Source organism: Prorops nasuta, unplaced genomic scaffold, assembly GCF_024137725.1.
Source record: "Prorops nasuta isolate Cenicafe-Biocafe unplaced genomic scaffold, Cenicafe_Pnas_1.2 PNAS00014, whole genome shotgun sequence".
Taxonomy (NCBI): domain Eukaryota; kingdom Metazoa; phylum Arthropoda; class Insecta; order Hymenoptera; family Bethylidae; genus Prorops; species Prorops nasuta.
In genome coordinates, this window is record NW_027116811.1 from 280,455 (window position 1) to 308,446 (window position 27,992).

At 37.4% G+C, this 27,992-nt stretch overlaps 7 protein-coding genes across 11 annotated transcripts; 4 read left to right on the forward strand and 3 right to left on the reverse strand.

Moving 5' to 3' along the window:
- Positions 1 to 361: 361 nt before the first annotated feature.
- LOC136778468 (RNA-binding protein 42) lies at positions 362 to 10,591 on the reverse strand. Of its 3 annotated transcripts, none has more exons than XM_066735315.1 (5): positions 10,434 to 10,591; positions 10,111 to 10,361; positions 9,647 to 9,988; positions 9,350 to 9,544; positions 362 to 813 (listed from the first exon to the last, which is right to left on the reverse strand). In XM_066735315.1, the coding sequence occupies exons 1-5, from the start codon at positions 10,472 to 10,474 to the stop codon at positions 689 to 691; spliced, it is 954 nt and encodes a 317-aa protein (XP_066591412.1). In that variant the 5' UTR covers positions 10,475 to 10,591; the 3' UTR covers positions 362 to 688. The 3 variants fall into 3 exon arrangements, with proteins under 3 accessions (XP_066591412.1, XP_066591411.1, XP_066591413.1); XM_066735314.1 differs by having other exon boundaries at positions 9,647 to 10,021; XM_066735316.1 differs by lacking the exon at positions 362 to 813 and adding an exon at positions 8,811 to 8,974 and having other exon boundaries at positions 9,647 to 10,021.
- On the forward strand, positions 3,861 to 8,957 carry LOC136778470 (uncharacterized). Of its 2 annotated transcripts, XM_066735318.1 has the most exons (4): positions 3,861 to 6,065; positions 7,639 to 7,911; positions 8,479 to 8,711; positions 8,791 to 8,957. In XM_066735318.1, the coding sequence occupies exons 2-4, from the start codon at positions 7,694 to 7,696 to the stop codon at positions 8,955 to 8,957; spliced, it is 618 nt and encodes a 205-aa protein (XP_066591415.1). In that variant the 5' UTR covers positions 3,861 to 6,065; positions 7,639 to 7,693. The 2 variants fall into 2 exon arrangements, with proteins under 2 accessions (XP_066591415.1, XP_066591416.1); XM_066735319.1 differs by lacking the exon at positions 3,861 to 6,065 and having other exon boundaries at positions 7,522 to 7,911.
- A 99-nt stretch (positions 10,592 to 10,690) lies between the features above and the next one.
- Positions 10,691 to 12,253, forward strand: EMC7 (ER membrane protein complex subunit 7). Its single transcript, XM_066735317.1, has 4 exons — positions 10,691 to 10,957; positions 11,065 to 11,323; positions 11,401 to 11,475; positions 11,541 to 12,253. Exons 1-4 carry the CDS (start codon positions 10,743 to 10,745, stop codon positions 11,667 to 11,669), a joined length of 678 nt encoding a protein of 225 aa, XP_066591414.1. The 5' UTR covers positions 10,691 to 10,742; the 3' UTR covers positions 11,670 to 12,253.
- A 1,767-nt stretch (positions 12,254 to 14,020) lies between these two features.
- LOC136778492 (DNA-binding protein D-ETS-6-like) lies at positions 14,021 to 20,948 on the forward strand. Its single transcript, XM_066735358.1, has 4 exons — positions 14,021 to 14,311; positions 14,404 to 14,649; positions 20,075 to 20,339; positions 20,603 to 20,948. Exons 1-4 carry the CDS (start codon positions 14,098 to 14,100, stop codon positions 20,946 to 20,948), a joined length of 1,071 nt encoding a protein of 356 aa, XP_066591455.1. The 5' UTR covers positions 14,021 to 14,097.
- Positions 20,949 to 22,523: 1,575 nt separating this feature from the next.
- On the forward strand, positions 22,524 to 23,760 carry RpS12 (ribosomal protein S12). Its single transcript, XM_066734853.1, has 5 exons — positions 22,524 to 22,600; positions 22,735 to 22,771; positions 23,017 to 23,151; positions 23,260 to 23,464; positions 23,665 to 23,760. The coding sequence occupies exons 2-5, from the start codon at positions 22,755 to 22,757 to the stop codon at positions 23,731 to 23,733; spliced, it is 426 nt and encodes a 141-aa protein (XP_066590950.1). The 5' UTR covers positions 22,524 to 22,600; positions 22,735 to 22,754; the 3' UTR covers positions 23,734 to 23,760.
- A 25-nt stretch (positions 23,761 to 23,785) lies between these two features.
- On the reverse strand, positions 23,786 to 25,665 carry Zmynd10 (zinc finger MYND-type containing 10). Of its 2 annotated transcripts, none has more exons than XM_066734852.1 (8): positions 25,525 to 25,665; positions 25,325 to 25,433; positions 24,948 to 25,237; positions 24,687 to 24,892; positions 24,452 to 24,621; positions 24,257 to 24,385; positions 23,964 to 24,196; positions 23,786 to 23,894 (listed from the first exon to the last, which is right to left on the reverse strand). In XM_066734852.1, the coding sequence occupies exons 1-8, from the start codon at positions 25,614 to 25,616 to the stop codon at positions 23,804 to 23,806; spliced, it is 1,320 nt and encodes a 439-aa protein (XP_066590949.1). In that variant the 5' UTR covers positions 25,617 to 25,665; the 3' UTR covers positions 23,786 to 23,803. The 2 variants fall into 2 exon arrangements, with proteins under 2 accessions (XP_066590949.1, XP_066590948.1); XM_066734851.1 differs by having other exon boundaries at positions 24,257 to 24,391.
- Positions 25,666 to 25,841: 176 nt separating this feature from the next.
- On the reverse strand, positions 25,842 to 27,992 carry Dph2 (Diphthamide biosynthesis 2). The gene is made up of 5 exons (XM_066734850.1): positions 27,640 to 27,992; positions 27,159 to 27,492; positions 26,593 to 27,074; positions 26,216 to 26,504; positions 25,842 to 26,148 (listed from the first exon to the last, which is right to left on the reverse strand). The coding sequence occupies exons 1-5, from the start codon at positions 27,790 to 27,792 to the stop codon at positions 25,988 to 25,990; spliced, it is 1,419 nt and encodes a 472-aa protein (XP_066590947.1). The 5' UTR covers positions 27,793 to 27,992; the 3' UTR covers positions 25,842 to 25,987.

The window sequence follows — 27,992 nt, forward strand, 5'->3', positions numbered from 1 at the left end:
GGCATACAAATATACCATCCAACTACCAACTGATCTAACGAAAAAACAAATGTTGAACGATGCAAATTAAAATTGAATCAACGCCGTAGTCTATTTTTTTTATCAAGCCTTATTTATAATTACAAGCTATTACTTAGTTGAACAGGAAATAATAATGGTAAAATCGTCGAGTACTAGCTTGTGATAATATTGATCGAAAATTCATGTTTGCAATTGGTTGAGATTTCGAGTACTTCTAGCTTGAACTAAAATAAGATTCGAAGGCACGACCTGCCGTAACAGAACGACCACTGGGGATCGCTATTTGCTTCCTGGAGGAACTCGAGGATATTGGTCAAGTCAATAAATTACTAAGTTTTTACGGCTCGAGAAACGTTTATTTCTGTCCTCCAAACTCACTGCTTTACCCACGAGTTCTCTCCCTCTCTCCCTCTCTCCCCTTAATTCTATATCCTTCCATCGCTCTGCTCGGGAGAAGAAAATATAACTTAAATAATGTCTCTCATGATTCGGTTATCATCAATCGAACCTCTACCACAATTTTTTGTTCTTAAAAATAATAAAAATACATGGACGTTGGACATCTCGCGGAAGAATCCAATGACTCCACGTATGGATGATGACTGCTTGGATGATTGCTGATAAGAGATGATAAAATATTCGCTGAAAGTGTTGGCCTTCGATCTCGTCACCGGCCAGTCAGTAAACCGATCAATGCTTGCTTCTCCTTTTCCTTCTTCCTTACAGTTTCCAGATTTCGCTGCTTCCACGAACTCTTGCGTAATTTTATTGGACGGGAACCGACGTATCTTCCTATAATAAAAAGACAATTGGTACCAAATCTCTCTTTGATTAATTTCTAACGTAATGAAAAAAATTTGCACGGAAAGAATTTTTAAGGAAATGCCTATACATATATATATACCTACACTTTAAATAGACATACCGTAAAGGACAAACGCAGGCATACTTTTCAACTCACGCCTATCGTTTTAAATTTACATTTCTAATTTAACGATAATTTCGCAGAAAAGCTATAATAACCTAAATCATTAAACTTTTCTTTCGGAGGCAAAGTTGTCCACGACCCTCGTTGTAAGTTTGCAGACATTTTTGGTAGTATATACAAATAGTCTTATACGAATAACTCTTTTTGGCGGTCGCGCGTTCTTCAATGGAGAACATTGTGCGAAACTCAAGTTTTTGCGCCCCTATATATAGCTCCCACGTATAAACGACTTTTCCTCTTTTTTCTATCACGAAAATCGGATTCGGTAAAAATCGCAGGGAATTATTTTTCTCCCACTTTCGTGTGCCGAAAGCTTCGACTAGGCTAAGCCTCTCACAATGCTTGAGAAAATCGGCGTGACTATCTTAAATATTCTTTCCGTGGAAAATGGAAATTTCTGCGAATTTCTCCACTTTTCCTCGCAGCGAGAAGGTAACTAGACGACGCAACAAGTGATTCTTAAAGGCAGCTTTCTCGCCTCTATAAACTCCAACTCCTCCTCCTCCCCCTCCCCCGCAAGCACAAAAGATCCAAAGAAAAAGAATTTCTTCGCAAAATTGTACATAGCACCATTGAGATTTCCAACCATCCGATCTCGATGCAGTTATATACAAGAAGACTTTTCTCAAATCCTGCAGCACAACGAAACTAGATCAAGCGCTGTTAATCATATTCATTAAATAGAATATAGGAAAAAGTAGTTGAGAAAATTTCTGATGAAAGAAAAGGGGATGGGAAGCGTAGAGGAGTACGCATTTGAAAATAAATTCAATTGATTTGTTCAGCTGTATAGACATAAACGGGAAGATATAATGAAATTACGAGGTAGCTCGCGGTGATACTCTGCGCGCACGGTGAGTCGAGTGGAAGTGGAAGGGGAAAACTTTGAGTGTGCGTGAGAATGGTGACGTAATGGACCAAAGGCTTTTTAGCGTTAAGTGGCTCGTAGAAAAAGGTAAATCACTATATTAGGTGCTCCACTTTAGCCCATAAAATTCTGAAGCATGTGGGTATCGGGGAGAAAAGAGGCGAGTCTCACCGAGGGCGCCAACGATATTTTTGCGCTATTCAAACTTCTTACCCCCGGCCCATTTATCTCTCTCTATATATATATATATATACATACGCGCGAGGCTCGCTCAGGCCTTCGCATTTCACTTTCGACGAGCAAACGACACCGGGAAATTACCAACGTACGCAACTTTTGCCATTCACGAATTTCCTGCACAAAGGGAATTTTGCAGAATTTTCGCGAAAGATGACGGATCAGCAGTGTAATTTTGATCAGATCGAAGCAAGGTTACACCCGGGTCACGCGAGACCGCACAGGTACCTCGAACCTCGTTCATATATCCGTTCAGTCACTCATCATTTCCATCCCTCTTGTAATCCTCTCTCTCTTGCAAATTGTCAAAATTGCCAATTGAACAAGGAAGAAATATCATTTTCATGCAGGTATAAGCGAACAGGTGCCTGTGCAAGATTCGTTTGTGAAATTCTTTCGATGATTCCGAGGAAGATTCAATGTTTCTATACGTACACTATGAAAATTGTCTCAATAGAATCGAAGGAAGCAGGAGTGAAATCCAAGAGTATCCTCCTATTTATTTATGCATGCATTAAATAGCGCTAGCTTTCGCGGAGGGGATTCAGAAGCTGTGACGTACGCGAGGAAAATTAATTCCTTAATGGTATAATAAAAGACTGAGACCATATTCTTATATATATATAGGCATTCTCCATTCGAATGTATTAATTGTGATTAATCGAAGGAATCTTCAGGAGTTTTCAATCGGATATATTCACTTGGTAGGAATAAATAATTGCTTGATATTATCTATATATAAAATTTGTGCCCGCTTTACGTGCTCTCGTTCATAAGATTGTTTGGGTGACTCATGGTAGGTAGGTTTTCAGTGTGAAATTTTGCTGAATCAAAGATTGGCGATCGAGTGGAAAGTGGCAAGCAAGAATGTGGAATCCAGTGAGAGGTTCGGGGATGTAGCTCGTGTAGAGACCGTCGGATAACGCGCGGCGTTTTTGTTTTTGCATCAATAAGCCTTGCCCTCGTCCTCACCCACACGCGACGAATTCCTCGGGAAATTCCACGCGCTTCGTCTCTCACCAATTTACGAGCTCCTAGATCAGCTGGCACGCGCGCGCGCGGCCCCCGTCTGCCCGCCTGAATCTCAACGGAACACGCACGCACACACTCTCCTCGCTCTACCGCTCATCCTAGAACAGAATTACCGATCAGAAATCAAGTGGCGCCTAAAACTGACAGCAGTCCTACACTATAGCTACGAAATATCCAAATATTCGTCATTCGCTCTTTAATAGTTCTTACCTATAATTCCAGCCTTCTTATTTATTTCTAATTTCAATTTCTCTTCTCTAAAAAATCCAAGATCCAACAACAAATTCTTTTCTTCTTCCATTATTTCCCGATTATCATTTTTATGTGCTCCATTAACAATTATTACTTCGTTATTTATTCATCTCAAATTTGCGAAATTTCCATTACTCTTTGCGGAATTCGAAAGAAATCTCCTCGAGGAGGATATAGAATTGCCGCGCAAGCCTCTAACCACGCCGCGCTTTTCGCTATATACCCCAACCTTCTTATTCGTGCAAAAAAACTTTCTACTCTTCTTTCACTCGTCCCGTGTCAATATCTAATTAGAAATGACAAGTGTGTCGTGTATTCCCAAGAGCGAGCGAAAGAACATTTATTTACTTTTTAAGAAACTCAATTAACATGTATATATCAATCATTGAAAATCAATACTCTTCGTTTAAACAATGTTTATTATAAAATCTACAGAATCTTTCTAATATATATATATATATATATATATATACATATAGCTAACAATAATTTAAATAGATTTTTTTAAGTAAATCTGTGTCTTTTAGAATTTATACGATTGTACGCTTTATTATTGGCCAAAACCACTTGATTAACGTGAGAGAAAAGAGAAAAAAGAAAAAGAAATAACCAAGTAGAGCGTAAATTTGTAGCGCTTGATTGTGAAAATAAAGCATAAACGAGTCCCGCAATGAAGCAGAAAAATTGGAATAGATTCTGTCGGGGAAGTGGTTGATTTCAACTACTCGGGGACGTCTGACTAATTTCTCGCCACGCTACTCGAGATTGACCGCGCGCGTAGCGGGAGAGCTCGCTTTGTTTCCTCCGCCCACAGCAATCGCACCGAGTCTGCGAATGACCAAAAAGCACCGCTCTGGCGACACGAGAGCGTCCACCGAGTATTTTTTCGCCCGTGACGAAACTTTTTTTTCCACCGTCAACACGCGAGTTCCCCGAAACCATGCGTGCACCGCGTCTCTTCGCTACTTTAACTTTTCTCAATGGAAATTATTAATAATCGATAATTAAAATGTGCCAGAATTCTCATCGACAGATCTCGACCCAACGAATTTCCCGATAATTTCAATAAAACTATAGAGGAATTCCTCGAAAATTGAGAAATCTATTAGTCGCAACGATTGTCAACGATAAAGAATAGAAACGTAATGGCTAATGTCACGATTTGCCAGGGATTTCTCCATTCTTTCAGCCGAGGGATAATGAAAAGGAGAGAAAACTCTCGAGGTACACGTTGGGATGGAGTTACAAGGAGCAGAAGGAACTGAAATAGCAGGCCGTGTGTTCGAATAATGAGAACCACTGGCAAAGGATAATGATCTTGAAAAATTATAATGGATTATTCATTTTGCTTCCTGGAATTTTCTTTGCAATTCGAGGAAAGAAAGAAACATTTCACTTTAATTCACTGCGTATCAAAGGTTTCCCGCTTTTCATCTCGTCAAGAATAAAGAGGGAAACCTTGGAAATGTTACGTTTACTTTCAGAATGTGTAATGCCTCTTTTTCACCATTTTTACAAGCTCTTTTATAGCATTGCTCTATGTATACTTAATTTTTATAGGATAAATAAAATATAATTGTTTCTAGTCAATCCCAAGGTAACATTCAAGTCTGATACTTAGCTAAATTTATGAACAAAAAGAAAACTGTTCTTGTTTGGATCTACTCCTTAAACAATTGCGTAAAAATAAACTAATTGTTTTTACATTTAAATAAGAAGATTGATAATTTTATCCATTTTTCTCAGTATACAATTAGGTCTTTGAGACCTAGTTTTGTATGGAATTGATATATAAAGAGAAATGCAATATCGCGCATATTATCTTTTTCAAATAGGTTTAAATATCTTCTTCAAATTTATATGCATTGCAATAATGTGGAAATGTATACGGAAGATAAAACTGGCGCGAGTAAAATCGTTGAGACAAAAATACTTGGCAATTGTCGCATTAAGAGTTTTCATTAATTTTAAAGGGTATATTAAATTACGTAATTCTTTGTTAATATTTCTCATGCGCGAAGATTCCCTCCTGCATGATCCAATCACCAAAAATTCACCAGACCCAATCAAGATATGCAATAAATTTCTCGACGATTCCAAACAGCGATTCTGTACAACGCGCAGCGTGAAAATAAACCTTTCACACGCAATTTGAAAAATACTAAATATTAATATTAGTCGAAGAAACGACCACTGATAATCTGCGGAAAAACGAGGAATCGAAGGAAGACGTGTTAGGGCCGGATAAATTTGATGGTGAATGTTGAAGAAAGAGAAAAAAATAAAGAGAGAGAGAGAGAGAGAGAGAGAAACACACACACAAGAAGAAGAAGAAGATGAAGAAAGGGAGAAAAAAGGAAGTTAGAAGGTAGAGGATGGGCAGATGGAGTGTTGGAATTCTGATTGGTCGTTGAATGAGTGAGTGAGTGAGAGGTGGGGGAGCAGGAAAATCGGGTAGGGGTTGGCGTATGAGTACCAAGACGCTCGACGTCGCGACGCACTCTGTCACACAGCTACCCCGACGGCAAGTCGATAAAAAATCAAAGTCTCTCGGTTGGAACGTTCACCGGAAATCTCAAACACGATCCAATATTGTTGTGACGTTAGTCAGAAAACGTCATCGGTGCCGAAACGAACGAACGAACGACCGGTTCAAACTTTCATCAAGTAAGTTTTCTCTGCACTTTTAAAGCCGTCGTGTCCGTGTCTCCTTAGGGTCAAAAGTCTGCTTCCGATCGCTGAAAGAAACACGGGAGTTATTGCTCGCTTTCGCTGGCCGGCCCCGTTAACATTTATACGTTTTATTCCATTTTCCTCTCTCTCTCTCTCTCTCTCTCCCCCCCCCCCCCCTTCTTTCCTTAATTTACGTGTCTCCGTCATTTTTCATTGCTTCGATCATCAGAGAGCAACGTACGTTATAATCCTTGGAGAGAAGTTGCCAATGATATTTAAACGCATTCTACCCTTCAGATTTTCTTTGCTTAATCTCTATCGCTTGGTATCTTTGTAACAAAAATGCAAATACCTTCATTTTCATATCAGCTACTATTTTCCTTTCTCAAAGTAGAGATACGAGGGATCTCGTGACTTTTATTCGCATCCAAATCCTTCGGACTATCTGTCTCGACGCACTCGAGCGACCCGGTACAATGCATAGCAAAACAAAAAAGCGTCCCCTCGCCAAATATCAGAATCGTCGCTCGCTCGTTACGTAAAATACTGCAAATCGTGAACATTTTCCATTACCATTAATCGTCTCAGGCATTTCATATGGGCCAAGCTTTTAAAAAATGGACGAAATTGTCGTGGTAAAAATTTTCGGCAAATTTCATTACCGCATATCGTGGGAAAATCTAGACGAATAATTAATTCTGCGAGGTTTCTGTGAAACCACTAGGAGCAACAGGTTGCTCTACACTTTGCAAGCGCTTGTCCAATTTACGAGAATCGGGTTGAAATTTAAATTGCTTGTGATATAGCAGGGAAATAAATTTTTCACCAATCAATTGTAATTTCTGACAATCTGTTGATTTCAATCAGTTTTAATTAACGCACGCGCGCTGACCAGTTTGGCTCTTCCTCTCTCCTCGAAAAAAGTTTCTTTCGTTCCACTGGAAATTCCAATTTCCACAGGCTATTCGTCCCTTCGGGAAAATGCCCAGAAAGTCCCATTAATATTCATCAATCGAGAGCTATTAAAATTTTTGCAGAACACCTTTTTCCAGCAAACCTCAATTTTTCTTTAAATTCTCATGCAGGTCTCTTCACAAGTTTCTGCATCACCCTTTTTATCCGTCCTGGTAGACAAAAAAAAATGCTCCCTAATTACAAAGTAATTTCAATATATAGTCAGTGAAATTTGGCACTACACTGACGGTATACTGATAGTATAATGATCCGTGTGGAGATTGTGGAAAGCTTTGGAGTTCCCCCACCAAAGACGTGAAAAATGTGTTTCTTCTTCTATCGTATCCTCGTTCCGCGCCCACGCGATGGCAAAAATGTAGATGCGTTCTGCCAAAATTATCAGGAATGTTGTATAAATAGTGCCGTAGTCGATTGCACGAAAATTCCACACGAAACGTAAACAACATACCTGGTTGTCAACGTTCGGCAAGCCGGCGTTTCCATTACAACGAATGCTGTTCACTGTGTGACAATTGTTTTTTCATACAATTAATCATCTTTAAATTTCATTATTATTGAAAAGAAAATAAAGTGAAATAAATTGATGTCATAGTTACGAGAGGCGAAGCAGCGGAAGAAATTCCAAAGAAAAATCACAGTGGCCCACAATGGTCTCCACAATTTTCTTCATACTGGGCCTGAGCAGTTTGTGGACAGTGCCCAGTTCTGGCGCGCCTGCTCAGGATCTCAAGACCTTCCGGGACCCAAATTCTTTATCTCCTGTCTTATCTACGTGTACACCTTCTGGACGATGCTGGGATTGGTTAAACGTACCAGATTTTCACGACGATACTTATATCATACCTGGACAACTCAATGAACCCAGGTACGGTGAATCTGCTTAAACTTTTAAAGCTTGACAATAATTCCTAAGACATGTATAATTCTGAGAAAATATTGCCAAACTCTGATATAGATGCGATTAAATAAATTCTTGTAAATGGGATTACTCCCTCTCAGCAGTTTTAAGTTTGGCCACGATTTGTCTTCTTTTTCTTCATTGGCATGAAATTGAGCCAGATATGATGGTGAATCGCAAACACTAAGCCGCGTGCACTATTTGGAGATTAGCTCTCACGTACGCCCTCGTACTCTAAAAGGGCTCATTTTCAACTGAATGGTGAGAGCTCAATTCGCTTTGACGATTTAATCAGAAGTAGATTCATCTCTTACGAATAGCATTTACTGGGATCCCTTCAATCGGCTTGCAGTAACGCCAAATAATATGCAAATGCGATCAGCCTATTTATATGGAATAATGATGTCAAAGTCATTGCTGGTCCTATGTATGAGTCAATTCGCGCTGAAAATGCAATGATACAACTCGGTAGCAATTAGAGAGAAGCGCGTTGAGTCTCATTATATAGGAAGCTTATTTTGGTTTCTTATATAGACTTTTAACCAGACGACAAATTTCGCCTGAAGATTCTGGAATTCTGGGAATTTGGAATAGGGACGGCCAAGCTTCGGACGAAGAATCACCAATATCGATAGACAAACGTAATCCTCATAGATTGATCAAAAGGGTATTTACATCCCAAGGATGGGGAGCTGGCGGCTTACCATTTTCGGTTCTTTACATGATTCCCCCCAACACTCTTTCCTACAGCAGCAGCAATGCAGCAGGTAAATAACATTGCAGGCCTGTATGGGGACTATCAGCTAAATCGCCTTGCACGCTACTTCCTTCACCATTATTTTATAGGTCACAGTCAACATCAAGAGCAAGGAAGAATAGTCCCTAGGCCATCTCCTACACCCGGACATCCGGCCGATCACATTTCAGTTAGGAATGGCCAAACAAGAAGATCGTATCCTTCGATAATTCCTCAGCTGTTCATATCTCACGGCTGGGGTCCAGTTGGAAAATAAGAGTTACTCGGCGCTACCTTCCAACATAAGTATAGTGGAAATATTGATCTCACCAAATTCAAATCGGATGTCAAGTTTGTGGCAAAAGACATTGCTCGTTCATCTTCTCATGGTTCAAATCTATGATTATTTCTTAATAATAAAAAGGCTTAGATTGTACCAAATTGACATTAGAACTGATTAGTTTTAGGTTTTCCGCAAGCTTTAGTATGTAAGGCCTTAACTTATTTTTCCCCCTTGTATCATTATTTTTAGCTAATGATGTAATAAATTTTTATTTTCGACACAATTACTATTTTCTATTGCAGTCTAACGTTGATCTTTCGCTAGGAAAGATCCATTTGGCAAAAATAGAAACTTAAGAATAGATATGATTAAAATAAATGGCTTACCATTCATCTCCTTCATTGCTTTAATAAAATCTTGAGGATCCCTGAAGGAGACAAATCCAAAACCTTTGGTTTTATTTGTGCGCTTGTCTCGCACAACTTTTGCTCTCTGGAAGCTTGGATATTTTCCAAAAACTCTGACTAACATCTCATCGGTGACATCATTTCCAAGATCACCACAAAATATTCGGAAGTCATCTGTCAAATCAAAAAGAATATATAAATACTGAATAATGATGAATATTTCTATAAAAAGCTGTCGACTGACAGATGTAATATAATTAATAAATAATTACAAACCATCATCCCATTCTAACAAAGAAGGATCCTCCCATGTCTGACCTCCTGCCATTCTTATAATTTTCTTATTCTTCTTTCCTTTACCTTTCGGATGATTCTCTTCAGCACTAGCATTTGCCATGATAGAGCTTGCCTTTCCTTGACTGATAGCAAGCTCTGCTGCAGTACTCACACCTTTAACTTTTGGCTTTCTTTTTCCATCATCCTCAGGAATTTTTGTATTTATTATTTGTTCAATTATTTCAGGATGAATGATTGGTGTTGACGTAGATTCATAAGTTTTTGGAGTTGCTGATAAGCAAGGGTCCACTATAGTTGGTAAATAGTGACTACTTATTTGGGCTGGAGATGAATATGTTGTAATAGGAACATTTCCTACAACAATGTAATAATTACATTCTCTGAGAAATAAATTTACCAATTATTATACTTTTTTTATTGGCAAGCAGAAATAAATTTATTACCCTGTCTGGCTACTTGTTGTGGAATTAAAATCGATGAAGATGATGTTTGTGGTATAGGGGGAGGAGGTGGCGGAGGTGGCAATCCAATCATAGGAGGGAATGCCAATGTTGCAGCTGCAGCTGCAGCTGCTGCAACTGGTGTAGGCAGCTCATGCTGCTCCAGCTGACGAGCAACTTGGCTGTATGTATTAGCTCCTATCACAGGTCTAACCATTGGTGTCATAAGTTGACCTCCAATTTCAGCTTCAAACCTGAGGAGACAGTAAACAAATAGTAAAATACTAAAGCATAAATATAAAAAAATGTATAAAAACGAGATTAACCTGTTCATCTCATCCTCCATTTGCCGAAGTTTATCTTCCATTTTTGTTTACAATATTAATAATAATCCTGTTAAAACAGTTAAGAACACACAAACAAATTCTAACCTACTCCCACATTAAGTTTAAATTGAAAGGCTTGAAGTTAACTGACAGCCGAGTAATTGTAATATCATTTCGATATTTGATAAATCGAAACGAAACTGCATGCGCGCGAGTACTGCGGCGAGCTCTGCTGCGAGTATGTATGTTGAATCGGCGATGACTTCAGTTGGTTTTATTAAAATTTCATAGAATACGTCAACAACAGTCATGGTCACTATAACTTTAAAAAATTTATATTTTTTACTTTTCTTCATTCTTGGGTCATCGATTCCTTATATTTATGGGGAGAGCGAAGAAGATGTATCAACAGATCTTTATGTTATCGAAGGAAAAGTTTTCCCATGGGAAAGTGCTCCACCAAATGGATGGCAACTTATGACTCACATTATGGCTAATGGTGGTGAGCACTATGGATTTTTAAGGTAATTAATATTACAAATAAATATAAGCTTACTTTTGTATTAACTCTACGATAATCATTATTTAAGCTATTACTGATATCTTAATTAAAGAAATTTGTATTTTTTAGAGAAGATGGAACATTTGTCATTTCCAATGTGCCATCAGGCTCATACGTAGTGGAGGCAGTAAACCCAAATTATGCTTACGAGCCTGTAAGGGTTGAGATTAATTCGAAAGGGAAATTTAGGGCTAGAAAAGTTAATTTAATTCAAACCTCACAAGTTATTCAAGTTCCATATCCATTAAAAATGAGACCGCTAGGACAATTCCGTTATTTTCAGGTTAGGGAACAGTGGAGAGTAACAGATTTTCTTTTCAATCCAATGGTAATTAACAAGATAATTAATACACATTAATGCATAATATCCTAAGTAATCAATAATTATACTCTCTTATCTCACAGGTATTAATGATGATACTGCCACTGGTTTTAATAATAATTCTACCAAAAATCATGAATGACCCAGAAACTAGAAAGGTAAGAGGCTGCTAAGTAGTTAAGAATTTATCCTGATAACTTTCAAATACAATAATTGATTGCAGGAAATGGAACAATTAAATAATCTTACTATTTATAATATGCCTGAAATGTCAGAGGTAATAACATCATATTTTTCTGGAGGAGAAAAGCAAAAATCCAAAGCAATAAAAGCTGCGAAGAAAAGACAGTGACCAGATGTTTTCAAATAAAATTTTTACATCTAGTCTTTAGAATCACATATGGTTGGTTAACAAGAGAGGGCTATAGTTATTTCATGGATCGTGAGCATATTGTTCACTATTCTTAATATCAAAAAAAGAAAATTTAGCAACAAAGTCTGGCACACAGTTTTTAAATTATAATTTATGAATATAATATAGTATATTATATATGTATTACCGATACAGTAACTGCGCTATATAATATTTAAAGCCTACTTATCACCTGCATAATTTATTTATATTTACTTATATAGCACAGTTGTCAATTATATACTATAAAACATGTTAATCCTGATGATGCGTAGATGATGTTTTTTACTCATCATACAGATAGGAGATATTGGATAAAATGTTTAAAAATAGTTGCTATAGCTTTTAAATATTTATAATATCAGTGTAGGATAATATCACGTTTTATGTAATATTTACCTGTTTTTACAAATATCGCATTGTATTAACTGTTTTTAAACAATGTACATAAATATTGTTACACGATCTATTACAACGGTTGCTCTACTGTGTATAGTTAGGTAAATAAAATATTAAGCAATGAATTTTACTAGCTACAACTTGTCGGCAAACATCTGAATCAAAGACACGTCCATCGTCCATGTTATTGAATTTTAAAAAAATTGGTAAATTACCTGCAATAAAAATACCGCTCATCCTTGAATTCCAGCATGATTAAATTGGGTCAATTGAAAGAAATACTTATTGACTTTGCGAGAACAGTGAATAAAAGACAAATATCAATTAGCAGAGAGAGTCTCTGCAGTCGTATAACGTACGACGATGATCCATTGAAATTTGAGCGATTTTTAAAGAAGCAATAAAAGATTAGAGTGTAAGGGGAAAAAAGAGGAGGTATATACGTTTGGTTAAATTTCAGATTGAATTATGAGCAGTTTGCGGATAGTTTTTAATCATCGCGCGGATGTCGGTATAGGTGGTATAAAAATGAAGAAAACGATTCTAGGACTCGCCTCAGCTTCGTGGGAGAGAGAGAGAGAGAGAGGAAGAAAAGAATGGGTAAAATAAAAAAGAATTAGGTAAAGATGGCCGATTGGTCGTGATTCAGCGGTAGACGATGCACGCCCCAAACCGGCCGGTCTTTTCGATTCCGGGAATCCATACTCCGCCAATCGGCCCTCTTCTCCTTGGCTCCATTCACGTCTGAAGCCTGACACGACACTGCTTGGAAAATACGCTGCCGAATGCCGATTCCCACTAGCCAGCATCACTCGATCTATCCCGCGCGTATTCGACATCCAACCGCCCGATAGGTCGTTATATACTTTCAACTCGCGGATTCGTTAGCGCGCTCTTATATTACATCAACGCTAAATGATCGTAACATTGAACAAGAACAGTTCTGCTTTTGAAGAATACTTTATATATATATATATATTCAATATTTCGTCAAATTTCCACTATATAGACTCGCAATTGCCAAAGTTAATAGAGTTTCAATAAGAAATAAAAAAGATTGAGTGAACCGAGAACGTTTCTTCGATTTAACAAAATTCTCGCGTTTAATGGTTTGAATAAAAGAAACAATACATATGTAAGGAAGAGAAAATAATACGCGACTGTAGAAAATTGTATAGGGAAGGATTTCGTCCAAGTGATCGGAGGAGGGTGTATTTCCGGTAGAAAACGGAAAAACCGTCTGAAAGTGTTGGACGAGAGCAAAGAGATTGGATCGTGCCGTACGTGGGAGAGTTTGGGCTCGTACTGGATAATCCGGCTGGATCATCGGATCAGGTCAGGTGTATATAGTAAACATATTGAGAGAATCGGGAAAGCGGAAGGCTCGGATGACTCATAGAGGTTTCCGGGAAGTCGAGTGAATCGTCGTCGATCGCGCGAATCACCCCGAGGCTCGGGGACCCGGCTTCCATACGCGCGCATGCACGAGGTTATTGCTCACACACACAACGCGTTCCTCATGCTATACTTTCGATGAATCACCATGCACCGGCTCTCCGTCGACGAAACTTCCGCTTCCTCAATCGCGAATGAGCCAGCAGTCCACTCGGATATAGCCTGGCAGATCATCCGCGACATCCACACTTGCTCTTTCCTGCACGAGCCAACCTCCCTCCAACCGATCTCAAATCCTCCAAATCATCGAAACTTTGAAAATGTCTTTCAACCTTCGGTCGGAAGTTTTCTCGCTGATGATCTTCGCCAAACGAAAGTGTCGGGCAAAAGTCTCTCGCGAATCGGACAATTGGAAAACGGTGGGTGTAGCGTACAATGCAACTACGGTGTTTACTTGGATGGATCGAGGAATCCAGCGGAGAAAGAGGAAGCGAAGGGTGCCTTTATTCGTAATTATTGTAACGTTTCTTCGAAGGAAGACGAAAGTTTGGACTTTCTGCAGGAAGCACTGAGAATGAATAAATGTCCTATCGAAAATCGATCAAGTTCCGAGTTCTCTGATGGGATGTTGAATACCTTACCGAGTGTTTCCTCGTTGTCATCGATCGATACGACGGATACGGAAACCGACGAGTGGTCGAGGAGTCCTTCTACGCCGGAAGTGCGCGTGAAAATCGCCAGGGAGGCGTTTAACCGAGAGGATTCAGAGCCCGTAATGGTTCCGTCAGGTAAAATTTCTTTACGATCTTATATTTATAATATAATCTATTCAATACGTTCCACGCTCGATTATTACACGCACAAAATTAATCCTTGGTAGATCCATCCGAGTGGAATGCGAGTCACGTAAATTCGTGGTTATCCTGGTGCAGCCGTGCATTTTCCATTAATCCAGTGCCAGAATCGGATAGTCTGCCGAAAACCGGTAAAGAGTTGTTGAAACTGTCCTTGGAGGATTGGCAGCGAATACCCGACGGGCGAATTTTGGCACGACATCTCGGCTACTTCCGGTTACAAGCTACCGGAGTACACACAACGGATCTGTTACAGGAGGAGAAAGTGAATGGTGAGTGCGGATAAATAGTCGCGTATATGACAAACTAACTTCCACGAATCGTCGACCTTCTTTCCTTTAGCTGCGGTACGACGTTTCATGTCACACCTTTTTAAGAATTCCCAGATTCCTTGGAGTCCTTTCGAATTGGGGGGGGGGGGGGGGGGGAGGGGGTCTGAGCTCTGTGTACTCGACACTTCCAGGAAATATTCTATGTATATAGGTATACGACGAATTTAATCGATTTGTCAACTTTTTCAAGTTTATTAAAGAAAGTTCCATCGAATAGCTATATACATGCATGCATAGCGAATCAGGAGGAAATAAAGAGTGGCAAGCATAAATGTATATAGCAGTAAATGCTATTCTTTAGCATAATATAGTATTTATTATATATAACATTTGTGTGTGTGTGTGTGCATTTCTACATGGCTATATACATGCGGAATTTCCGAAAAGATAAAGACTAAAATGTAAGGATAATTTGAAACAAAGGAGAAATATAAATTAATGAAAAAATCCTGCATACTTTGGCAAAGAAAGTAATTTAAATACAGAATTGCAATTAATAATAAATCGGCCAAAGACTGGTATAATTGGCTTTCCAGCCGGCTCGAAAAATGGGTGTAAAAGTATTGGAAGCACATGCAGTGTACGCTACGCCAATATAATAGAGAGAGAATAATCCAAAAGATTTTACCGGTCCACATGATTCTGCCATATTATTTTCCACATCCTCAAGTATATATACCTTTTAAGGAATAAAAAATTTTTAATTCTATAATAACTTCACCCTGTAAATAAAATTAATTCTATACGTAAAAAATACTTTTTTGCCAAGTTCTATACAATTAACCCATTGCTGGAAACAATAGTTTTTGTAATATTTGCCATAGGGTGGACGCGTGGAAAGGAATTGAATAAAGTTTATTTAGAGAGTTTGAGCGATAAATCTGAATGACTGGGAGGTTGGCGTTGAGAGCTCAGGGGGTTAATAGGGGTCCGGGCTTGGATTGGAGTGACCGGAAAAGGCTAACAGTTCCCCAGAGGTAGCTCTAGTCCAGTCTCGCGCCCTCTGACCTTATCTAAGACCTTAACGAGTCTATTAAAGATAAACGCGGTCCGGTGGAAAAGTAGATATCGCAACGCGATAATAGTTTCTTTCTCCCTTTCTCCCAAATAGACGCTCTAATAAATTTTCATCGATAAATACTTTGTTTGTTTCCTCGTGGCGCGTTTCTACATATGTATATATATATAACGAAACCTACAACCATCAACTTTTTAATAAATTGCTCCAGAAATGCAATATAGTATTTAAATATTCTCTCGGCCGCCATTTTCAGATGTTTCAGGTTATGAAATGGCGGCGAATGGGAACGTTCGCTACAAAATATATATATATATATATATATATAATATATTATTTTGAAATAGGAGGGAGAGAGAGAGAAAAGGTATAATAAAGTGCAATGTGTGAAAATATACATGTAGTACGAGGGATCGAAAAGAGAGAAAAAGAGGAGAGAGAGAGAGAGAGAGAGAGAGGTAGGAGAGGAAGGGAGTCTCGGCAGAGTAAGCCTCGGAGATATATCGTCAGTTTGAATAAGGTTGTAGGTGTCGGCAGCCGTTTATTAAACGAATCAGTGTTATCGCGGTGAGAGAGTCCTCATGAATAAACCATCGAGTGTTTAGGGTGGTGTGCGAGGTTGAGCGAGGCGAGGCGAGGTAGCTTCGAGGGGTTACGGCCTTGCACCCTCTCCAACCTCGACGATCCTTCTCGCTAAACCCCCACCTCTCGCCATCCCTTCCAACGACCCCTCTAGCAACCCCTGAAGGATCCAAAGCGGTAAGCTCGCCACGGGGCGCGGTTATATTGTTTTCTTGATGAGCAAGAAACATCCCTGGGATCTTCCTTCCATAGACCGATAATTTTCACCCCTCACCGACCATTCCATCGACTCTCGCCTCGATTTTTTTCCATTCCCATATGCAACCATCGATCTATCCCACACTCGTCACGCGTGCTGCCGTGCTTTGATATAGGTCCCTTTATTATTTCCTATTACGCGCAGCGTATAGACTCGTCCTGTTTTATATATATATATATATATATATATATATATATATATATATACATTCAAGCCTCGGACATTGTTCGATCGTTAATCCACTGTAGAATATTGTTTGTTAAATGACAGCCTGGTTTAATGGTATAAATATATAGTTGCCGTGCGATCATTGATATATATTTATATTAGGAGTTGTGAAGCGCTGCACCATTGCTATTTTGCTTGCGTTTTCCGCGCGCGAGACGGCGGAGACTCTCGCCGCGGGTGAAATTCTTGAAACGGAAGTAAAGAGGGGGTGGAAGATGGCGAATGTGCGAAAAGGAGAGGAGAAGGGGGAGGGGGCGAGTACAAGTGCGTTTGGGGATTTTCATCCCTGGGCGCGAGAGGTCGGTGGGTGGTGCAGGGTGGTACAGGGTGGTGGAGTGGGGCGAATAAGGGCTGATATCAGCAGAAGCAAAGGTTCTTCAGTTACTCTCTGTCTGTCCAGCCCAACTCGATCGCGAGTCCTTTCCTCCATTCGCATTCGCATCGGACATCTCCGCTAACCCCCTCTCCTCTAATCCATACTTTTCCATCAATTTATTATCCTTTTCTTGTCATCTCTGCAATAGCTGCGCAAGCTGCAATCAATTCCTCGACGTTATGTTAGCGAAGATCCTGTTCTCCTCGTTATTCTAATCATATAATCTATTATTCTCTGCTAAAAATATATATACCAAAAGAAAACAATCTTCCTTTGGCATCATCAACAGTGTGATAATTTCCTCAATGATATTCCACCTACTCGCTTCGAGAAACTTTGGCATTTTGTCGTGCAGTTAGATTTGTAAAAGAATATCACGCGTCGAAAGCAGGACTACGTAGTGCCGGTGTAAATTGTCTGCCTGCTATATATAGATATTTAAATAGTGCAGCGTGTGATCTATGCAGTTTGGAGGATTTTACGTGATTTCTCGCAATCGGAGCAATGACGATGAATCTGCAGGTGATGGGAAGGTGAGGGTTTGGGATTAACTAGATGTGACACGCGTAATGTGGAGGATTCAGACGCATCCACTTCACCTTCAGCAGGATACCAGATTGCATCCTTCGGCGGCTGCTATTCTTTACAACGGTATTCCACTCGCTACTTTTTAACGCCACATATTGTTCAAGCCTTATACATAGAGTAAGGTTACAAAACCATGCAATTAAAGCAGCAGGTTGCACTACACCTTTTATACCAGTTGGTCCTTGCGTTGGAGTAAACGTCGAAAAGCCTCTAGGAATTTCTTTAAGCCTGCAGCAGTGCCAATGGCACTCGCACAGGGACGATAATAAATAACGCTATTTAACGACTGCGTGTGTATGTGTGTGTGTGTGTGTGTGCTGTGAACCGGTGATTTTTTAATCCGCCTTGCGGGAGTCGATTAGATTATTATAATAGAGGGGATCGAGGCAATATGCGAAAGTTGAGAGAAAAGGTTGGATGGCGATCGAGGGTGATCGAAGGTGGTCGACGAGGATCGACCCCCGTGCACCTGGGAGGTCCTCGACGCTCCTCCACGGTCCCCGCTGCTTTCCTCAGAAGAGATAGTGACATCGGCCAGATTTTCATCTCGAATAGACTTAAGACCTCCCATTAAAGAAGCCGCGCCGGCCAGCGGCAAACTCAAAGCTAGAATATAACAGAAAACTGTCTTATTTTCGGCGCTATTCCTCTCACCGTTTCCAACACCAACAACCATGCACTACCGCTTAATACTAATTCAAACTTAACACCGGTTGCGTCAATCGAACGAATACGCGCGTTTCGTGAAAAAAAAAAAAAAAAAAAAAAATAAATAAATAAATAAACAAGCGGGGTATAGAAGCAGTTATCTAAAAACTGCGTGTACAATTCTTTTATATTCATGATCTATCACTTGAAACATCCCAGAGCATGTAGATATGAAAATACGTGTATTCCTCGTGTAATTTTGTATGCGACATTTTGAAGACCTTTTACTATATTTGCATCCGAAAAGGTCGTACGCAAAACTTTTAACATCTCTTATAGTTGTGGAAATATACGTCTCTCGATCTCCTCCTATACTCTAAGGCGTTTTGAGTGACAAACTTTGCTGTACATATACAGGGAGGTCCACGTATCTTGTTCACTTTAAGTAATTTCTACGATTTTTTCATCTTTCAATATCCGAAACGTTTTCTCTCTACAATAATTATAAACAATTGCACATGATACAATTGTATTACTTTCTTGTAGCTATATGTTGGCAAAATCCATACTTTATAACAATTTCTTTCATGTTAATATATGTTACGCGGGCACCATGTTTTTTATATGTAGCAAAACTCGAATTTCTTCTCAACAAATTGTTCCCTAATTGGGAAAGATAAGCTTGACACTTCATAGGTGGCCTAAATTGGACGGAGAGATAAAGATTCTTGCTGCGCTAATAAAAAGCCATAAGAATTTCTTTCTAATTCGAGAACGCGAAAAGGTGGAAATACAAAAAGACGCAACAAATGTCACTTTTTCGCAATATCATCAAATTTCGCACCTCAGAAACTTAGTACAGATATATTATTAAATATTTCGAGAAAATATTTAATGGCTATATGTAAAAAGGGCATAGGATTTAATTTATCACTTTGTGACATTAATTTTTGCACGAAATCTTTTTAAGTGCAAATAAAAAGACAAAGTCCAAAACATTGTTGCCTCTTAAAGATATAGAAATAAATGATTGAATGCAGTTTAGGTGATAGAATCTGTATAATATACATCTGAATTCTAAACATAGATATCGTTTTCTATATGTTTTGGACATTTATTTAATTTATACTTGTTTTTACAATTATAACTTATGGATCGTTGCATATAATCAATGTTTCTCCTCTTCGGTGTTCGATTATCATGAAAGTTCGACTACTATTCTCTTTTCACGTCAACAGCTGTTCTGTAGAATTATGTTAAATGCTGATGATAATTTACGGATGTTGCGAGGACCTTTGGTCGGGATACTTTTGCCTCTTATGTTCTGGTAGGCCTTGCGGCTTTTTTATTTGAGAGAGGCGAGACGCACGTGGCGCCTCGATCCTCAAGGAAATAAAGGGGTGGAGGAGGAAGGGGGTGAGATGATTTCCCGAAGAGATGCCATTACGCTATACGATTTATGAGAGACGAATACTGATTACGTTCTTTATTCTGCTTTTTTCTCTTTCGACACGGACTCGTGGTATCGGACTCTCGTTTCGAGTTGCTGTATATTCACACACGCACACACGCACACACACACACACGCACACACACACACACGCACACACACACACACACACACACAGGAGAGAATTTGGTGCATGCGTGTTTATTTTGTGCGCAGAGAGGTTCAGCCTCCTTCAACGGACTTGCTCGCTGATTGGATCAACAGCTGGTACCAGTGGCTCCGGGGCGGTCGGAGGCGGACAAGTACAACTCTGGCAGTTCCTGCTGGAGCTACTCTCAGATTCAGCCAACTCCTCCTGCATAGCGTGGGAGGGCTCCAACGGGGAGTTCAAACTCACCGATCCTGACGAAGTTGCGCGCAGATGGGGCGAACGCAAGAGCAAACCCAACATGAATTACGACAAACTTTCCAGAGCCCTCCGGTAAAATTATATATATATTTATGTATACATTTAATAATTCATCCTCTCTCTATATATAATACTGCATGCACAGAATACATATATGTATATATTCTCTTCGTTTCCCTTCCCATATAAAACTTACTATATATATGTACAGTGTCAGAAACGTTGTAGCTCAATCAATTTTACACGTTGGAATGTGTTAATGACTTATTGTTTATCGTTCTCCATTTAATCCCTTTTCTCCGTTATACCATTTCTCTTTTTTCGGGGGGCTGCAGATATTATTACGACAAGAACATAATGACAAAGGTGCACGGAAAGCGATACGCTTACAAGTTTGATTTCCATGGATTGATGATGGCGTGTCAGGCTCAAGCAGGAGTCACCTTGGACCCATCGACGTCGACCAGCAGAGGAAGTGTCAGTGGCGGCGGCGGCGGCGGCGGCGGCGGCGGCTGCAGCGGCAACGGGTCCAATTGTCATCCGCATCATAGTCATCATCCCCACCATCTCTACCAAACTAGGCCCTCCGTGAGCCAACATCCGGTGGTCCCAATAGCTCCACCCCCACCACCCCCGCCACATTATTGCTGGCCTTATCACCGTTATTCTCCGCCTACATAAATTATAACACGGATATCTGCAGAGAGAGAGAGAGAGAGAGAGAGAGAGAGAGTTTTGCCACATCTCAAATGTTTTCTTAAATGTTCTGCGAGGATTGAAAGAAACCGGAAGTGCAAAATGTACCGATCCAGCTGTCATGTGCGATAGCGCATATATATAATGTCCTCGGGTGTAAGTACACTATATGTATATAAAGGGGACGAGTACATATTCTCATTTTCTATCGAGGATATTTCTTCTGGTTTCGCATACAGGAAACTTTTGGCAAAACGAAAAAGCAACATTTTTATCGTTGGAACAGTGAATTTTTTACCGCTATTATATTAACATGCACATACTTTTCTATACATACATCTTCACGACCAAATTCTTGCCAATTATTTTTGCCTATAAGTTAAAGCTTGTAATAAACGCGTAACGCTGGACAATCATAATATGTATGTCGATTACAGATTCTTTCCACGACTAGCGACATTCTCTTATAATTCTCTTGCAGTTGGCATTTTAAAGAACAAGTGTAGTATATATGTATTAGTAAATATCAGGTGGGGCTCGTTAATTATTGTCAATCCTACCAATTAGGATGGTTTTAATTATATGGTAAAGAAATGTTTGTACAATATTTCTTCAAACCTAACTTTTAAGGAACAAGCTATTAATGATTAACCATTGTTAAATTCAAGTTTCCATATTGATCTGAGAAGAATTCATTTGCCAGGTCTGATCGATAAAAGAAAATCGGTCAATTGTTCTACCAATAGGAATAAATGTCTAATTAAATAATTTTTAGTCCTCGATAACTTAAGGGTTATATTTCGAAACATCAGAAAACTCCCTTTCCCTATAATTAGACATAGCATCCGCATTTGTATAATTGGCAATAATTAACCGGTCAGCCGGTATAGTATATAGTGTGTATAATTTAATGAATGAAAAAAAAATTCCAGTATGTAAGCGAATGTAAATATGAAATTAAATGTATCTCTGTTGTAACTCATTGCCATTGTACATTTACTATATATATATATATATATATGCATATTTTGTAAACGAGTATTTCCCTTTAATGGAATAATTGCTAAGAGTTTTTGAACATTGTAAAAAAAACATAAATAAAGGAGGAAGTTTGTTAAATATTTTCTAACATTATAGTAGCAGTCCCCTTTTGATTTGTTCAACGGGATCTTCCAAATATCGACGTTATTGGGCTGACTTTTTGGACATTTTCCACCCCTTTAGCCCCGCAACTCGCTATCCTATTTTGCAATCGTAAGCTAAAAGCGTATAGGTATACATGGCTGTACGGTCAGATTGAGTGCATGAAATGGATAAAAAAATATCCTTCATTGCTTTGGCCAAATTTAAATCTTCGTCTTAAGTAAGTGCTCAGCTTCACTCTTTGTCAACTTCGATCTCGAGCTTTTTAGTCAGTCTCTTTAAAAGCGCGCGCGTGTGTGTGTTATATGTATATGTGTATGAGGCATGGTCGATAAATCAAGGCTCTACATTATCATCATAATTCTACTATGTACTATTTTATCGATTAAAGAGGGCTCAGTTGTATGAAAATGATAGACCAATCAGGCGCTCCGTTGAAAGAGCCGAGCCACATGCTCCGAGAGACGCCATTTCTCTTTCCCCTTTAAGAAAAGGTAAATGTGAACACGTTTCACGATAGTGTGAACGAAATCGATAAATTACAATGCAATCGTCATTGATTCAATTCAAAAATGCTTTAAAATTTCGTCTCCAAAACATAATTACTAATGTTTTCTGATTATTTCAGCCTCCCATTTCACCAGAAGAATGTCTGACGTGGAAACGTAAGTATGGTTAGATGGCTTTTTTAAAAACATTATATTCTTTTAATTTATATCACAAGTAACCAACTTTTCTGATAGACAAATTTTCAATTTGCTTCGAAATTCATAGTCGTCTACCTTTTCAATTCCCCCCCACTACTTTTCAACGAATAAATAATATTTTGAAATAACCTAATGTTAATTGTTTAACCAATCTTTGTTGTGATGGTACGTCAAAACATATAAATCGGTTTTTCTTTTAACAGCGACGATGTTCCCGCTGCGATGTCTGCAGGGGGACAGATGGACGTAAATACAGCCTTGCAGGAGGTTTTGAAGATTGCACTTATTCATGATGGTGTGGTCCATGGTCTTCACGAGTCAGCCAAAGCTTTAGATAAGTAAGAGCCCCTTTCTCTTAATATAATTTCTAATACGTTATTCTTTGTATCTGTTTTACTATCAAATTATTTTATTATTGTTTGTAATACTTTTATTTGATGCTTTAGGAGACAAGCTATGCTTTGTATTCTAGCTGATAATTGTGATGAACCAATGTACAAAAAATTGGTTCAGGCCTTGTGCAATGAACATCAAATTCCATTGATCAAGGTAGATAACAACAAAAAATTAGGAGAATGGGCAGGCCTTTGCAAAATCGACACAGCTGGAAAAGCACGTAAAGTTGTTGGATGCTCTTGCGTAGTTGTTAAGGTATGATAATTTTTTAATATATTAAGGTTTTAAACCAGCATTTTAATAATATGATGATACTTTGGCTCCCTCTTCTGAGAAGAACCCGTAAATAAAATAATTTTATGCAGAAATTCTGCCTTTCTGAATTTATGAAAATAAACGTAGGATTATTAATTATATATAGACACCTGTTTAAAAATAACTCAATTTTCTTACAGGATTTTGGAGAAGACACACCTGCAAAGGATGTATTAATGGAATACGTTAAGCAAAGTTCTGTACATTAAGGCATTTTAATAAAATATTCGATACAAGTCAGGTATTATTATTAATACCAGGATACTTTAGCATAAGAAATTACGTTTTAACTTCGCTTTCTTTACCAACAGTTTGCATTATTTTAACACATATGTCTTTGTGACAATCCCAGTCCAACACTTGGCACTCCCTAAAGTAATTAATTTTAAATTTTCATTGCTTTTTTTAAAAAATAGCCTTTCATCTTAATCATTCTCACCTTCCACAATACCATGCTTCTTTGCACTTTGAACAGCGATTTTTAGCAGGCTCCTCACACAAGAAACATTTTTTTCGTTCAATACAATCTATTTTATCTAAATCATAAGCGTCGCTTAAAATGCGTGCTGCACTTGCTATACTTGCAACATCTTTAGTAAAAATGTGAGTTGACTGTATTTTTGCTAATTTTTTCCATTTCTTATGATACTTATCGTAAATTGATGATCTTATCTAACAAAATAAGACAGATTTTTCAAAAAAATAAATTTAACCCACATAATTTTTATTTACCTGTGGAATTATTTCAACATTTATTGTTTGAGATATTGTCCTGGACGATGATACACTTAGGAAACTCAACCATCTTTTTAAGTCGATTAAAGGTGCAATTTGATCTAATACAGTTTCATGTAAATACTTCTGTAACTGTTAAATATCGTAATGTTAATCATTGAACAACCGAACGCATTAAGAAATGACACTAACTTTCATTAATTCATTCAACCTAAATTCTGTTATTTCATAGTAAGACGCATTGTTTGGATTCAGAAGAAGTTCTCTTAATCCAAACCACACCTGTCCCTCAATTTTCGGCACCGTATCTTCTTCATCGGATTTTAATTTTTCCCATTTAGCATTGTAAATCATCTTGTCCCCTAAACAAAACAAATTAAATATTCTACTACTGCATTTATTTGTACGATATGTCAAAATTTATTACCATTCTCATTTGTTCTTTTCCATGGTTGGATCTCAATTAGTTGTATAAATAAATATGGTACATCATGAGTAGTCAGCATACGTGAAAGCACACATATTGATAAATTATCAGAAAATTCAATTAAATATCGTAAGATCGATATACAACGTATTCCAATGTCAAATTCCAGCTCCTTTTTTTTTTCCAAAATTTCATCCATGCAAGAACTACGTAAACATTAAATATTATAAATAGTTAGAAGATTGAGATATAATTCTGTACCTTTTAGGATAATTTGATCTTTCGTGTATTTCAACGTTTTTAATATCTAAAATCGATATGATATATTTTACAGCATAGTCAATGAGATCAAGAACAGTATCATCCATCGTTTCCACACTGTCTGAGTGGAACAGAACATTTTCTAACAATGAAATTGCAATATTTTCATGATAAAATACACTGAATAACAAGAAAGTATTCTTCAATTCTTCATTTATTTCAATCAAGATTGGAAATACTTTGTGTTTCCATACATCAATTTGAATGGCTTCATATATTAAAATAGGTATCTGTGGAAAGATTGAGTAGTTTCAGATGAATGGAACAAATTTATGTGTACTTGGATAACTTAGAAGTCTTTAAGAATAGGAACTTACTTTCCTTAGAGTAACAAACCATTCTTTAATATTTTCTTCTTGTAAATTACTTATCTCAACAACACTTTGTTGATTAAGCAGAATTAATCGTTTATGAAATTCTAGCCAGCTAAAATAATTTGCAAACGTTAAAATAAATTTTAGTACTTAACTATTCAAAATTTAATCTAATCTATTTATAATTTTATAATTCCATTCACCTTTCTGAACCAACATCCTCTAGTTCATATATTTTTAAATCTTGTATATAGGCTTCTGCCTCCCAAGATGACACTATCTGTTTTCCATTCATTTTAGTTAAAATAAAGATATGATTTGTGCGAAGTTATGGCGCCCGGGTGGCGGTGATACTATCCAAACTATGGAGCTACTTGATTTCGTTACCGTATCCATAGAGATTTAAATATTATATCAATAGATATATGTATGTGCGCACGTTCGCATGTATTGATATTCAGTAGTTGTTACACATTTTACAAGGAAATGAAAGAAACAATTGGGATCGGCTGAGCGATGCTTGAACAAATATTTACAAGCAAGCACACATATTTCTTATTATTAAATATTGTTAAAATATTTGGTATTATACTTATATACAATATAAAAAATTATGCCTTTATTTTTATATGTCTACAAAGTATATTTTTATTCAGCTCATATAATTTAATCATCTTTAGTTAATGGTTCATTTTCATAATGACTTGCTAAACCAATACGTCCTTTTACTACAGGACTTACAGAGTTTTTACCTAAATTTTGCTCAACACCTTTCCATGATCTACTTTGTAAAAATTCTGCTCCCGCTTTTCCAATTGCAACAGTTCCTATAAAATTATTTATAATCAGAGAATTAATTTTTATAATAGTATAAGATCATATAGAGATTCATACCTTCTGGGCGCAAAGCTAAAGCATTCATTTTATCAACACAAACATCAGTTTTACAATTTCTCAAATTACTAGAGATTAAAGACACATCAGCTTCATTTGATGGTTTAAAATCAACATAATTAGCTCCTCCTGGCAAAATCTGTCTAAAATCCATAAAGTATTGTGCACAGTACTCCCTTGAACTATTAAAAGCTAGTTCGACTTCGTAAGGTATTACTAATGGCTTTAAAAATTCTTTAGAATCAAACACTTCATTTTCTGGGCATGTAATCACAACAAATACATCAATCTGAAAATGATTAAATAAAATTGCTTTGATGCTGTAATGATGAAAAAGTATAATTTTTGAAATTACAAAATACAGGGAAGAGCATTACCTCTGGAAAATTAGCTAACTTTACTGGATTTATTTTACCAATACTAATAATGTATGACTTTTTATTTTTTTCCTTTAAAATTGATTTTATAATATTTATAGCACTTAGATAACTTTTAATTCCCAGTGTAGCTACAACTATACCAACTACTTTTGCATCTTTTAATTTTTCTATTAAATATCTACGTCTTCTTAACCAAGGTGTGTCTAATGTTTGAAGCTCTGTAAATCTATTATCGCTTAAGTAAAACCATTTGGATACTACAATCCCTAATGCCAAAATAGTCATTGTCTTTCCACTTTCTCCCCAATAAACAGCAGTGTAGTCTTCTGTTTTATACCCATTCTCTAAAACAAAGCTTCTCCCTAATGTAGAATATGAAGAATTCACCCTGGTATTGACAAATTCCACATTTGAATTACAATTTAGTGTTGTCAGCGAGAGTTTGGAATATACAGGTTTTAAACAATTGTATAAATTCTCTGGAAATATATACAAATTAAATTAAATAATTATATATATATATATATATATATATATATTGTAGCACAAACTTTAATTCTTACCAACAGCATGCGCATATGAGACATCATAGAAGAATAAAATTTTTTGTGTGGTATCTGGAAATGACAATTTAAATTTCTCACATATAGACTTCACTTGGACTTCTTCTTTTGGTAAGACATGGTAGACTGGTAGTCTGATTGTTGGATTGAGGCAAGCATGTCCAAAATGTATTATTCCATCAGCATTAATATGTTGAGCTGCAATTTCATCCACGCAACAGCTACCACATGTTGTATCTCCCAATATATACAATTTCTTTGAGATAAGGCTCTCTAAATCTAATAAAACTTTAGCAGCATCACATAATAGATTATCAGGAAATTGTAAACAAACCTACAATGTAAGTAACAAATAATAACCTTTCTTGTAAATAAATTATTTCTTTGTATAATTAATTATTGTAAGTAATGTTTTATAAGTATACACATTATTGTATTAAACTAAATAAATCGTAATAATATAATGCATGTGCATACCGACCCTTTCTAAATTGTTTGTTTTTATCCATTCTGCACATTTTTTAATGTCATATGGATCCGATAAAATTTTAGTACATTCCATGAAGGTACGAAGTGCCGTAACCTCGGCTTCGTTGTCTCCACTTGATGTTAGAGCCAAAGCGTCCGGTGTCATAATGATTTTCTTATATTTACCATTATAATGTAAAATTTAACTATTAAATTAATAATTACACTGTTTATAAGAGTGTATGTAGTAAGCAGAAATTGACGGGAGGATAGCTAGGGATAGCTATAGTCATTTAACATGAAGCAACCAAGCAACAGAGGCCCTTTTCAGCGTGTGTCACACACAATGACACAGATTATAAAAAC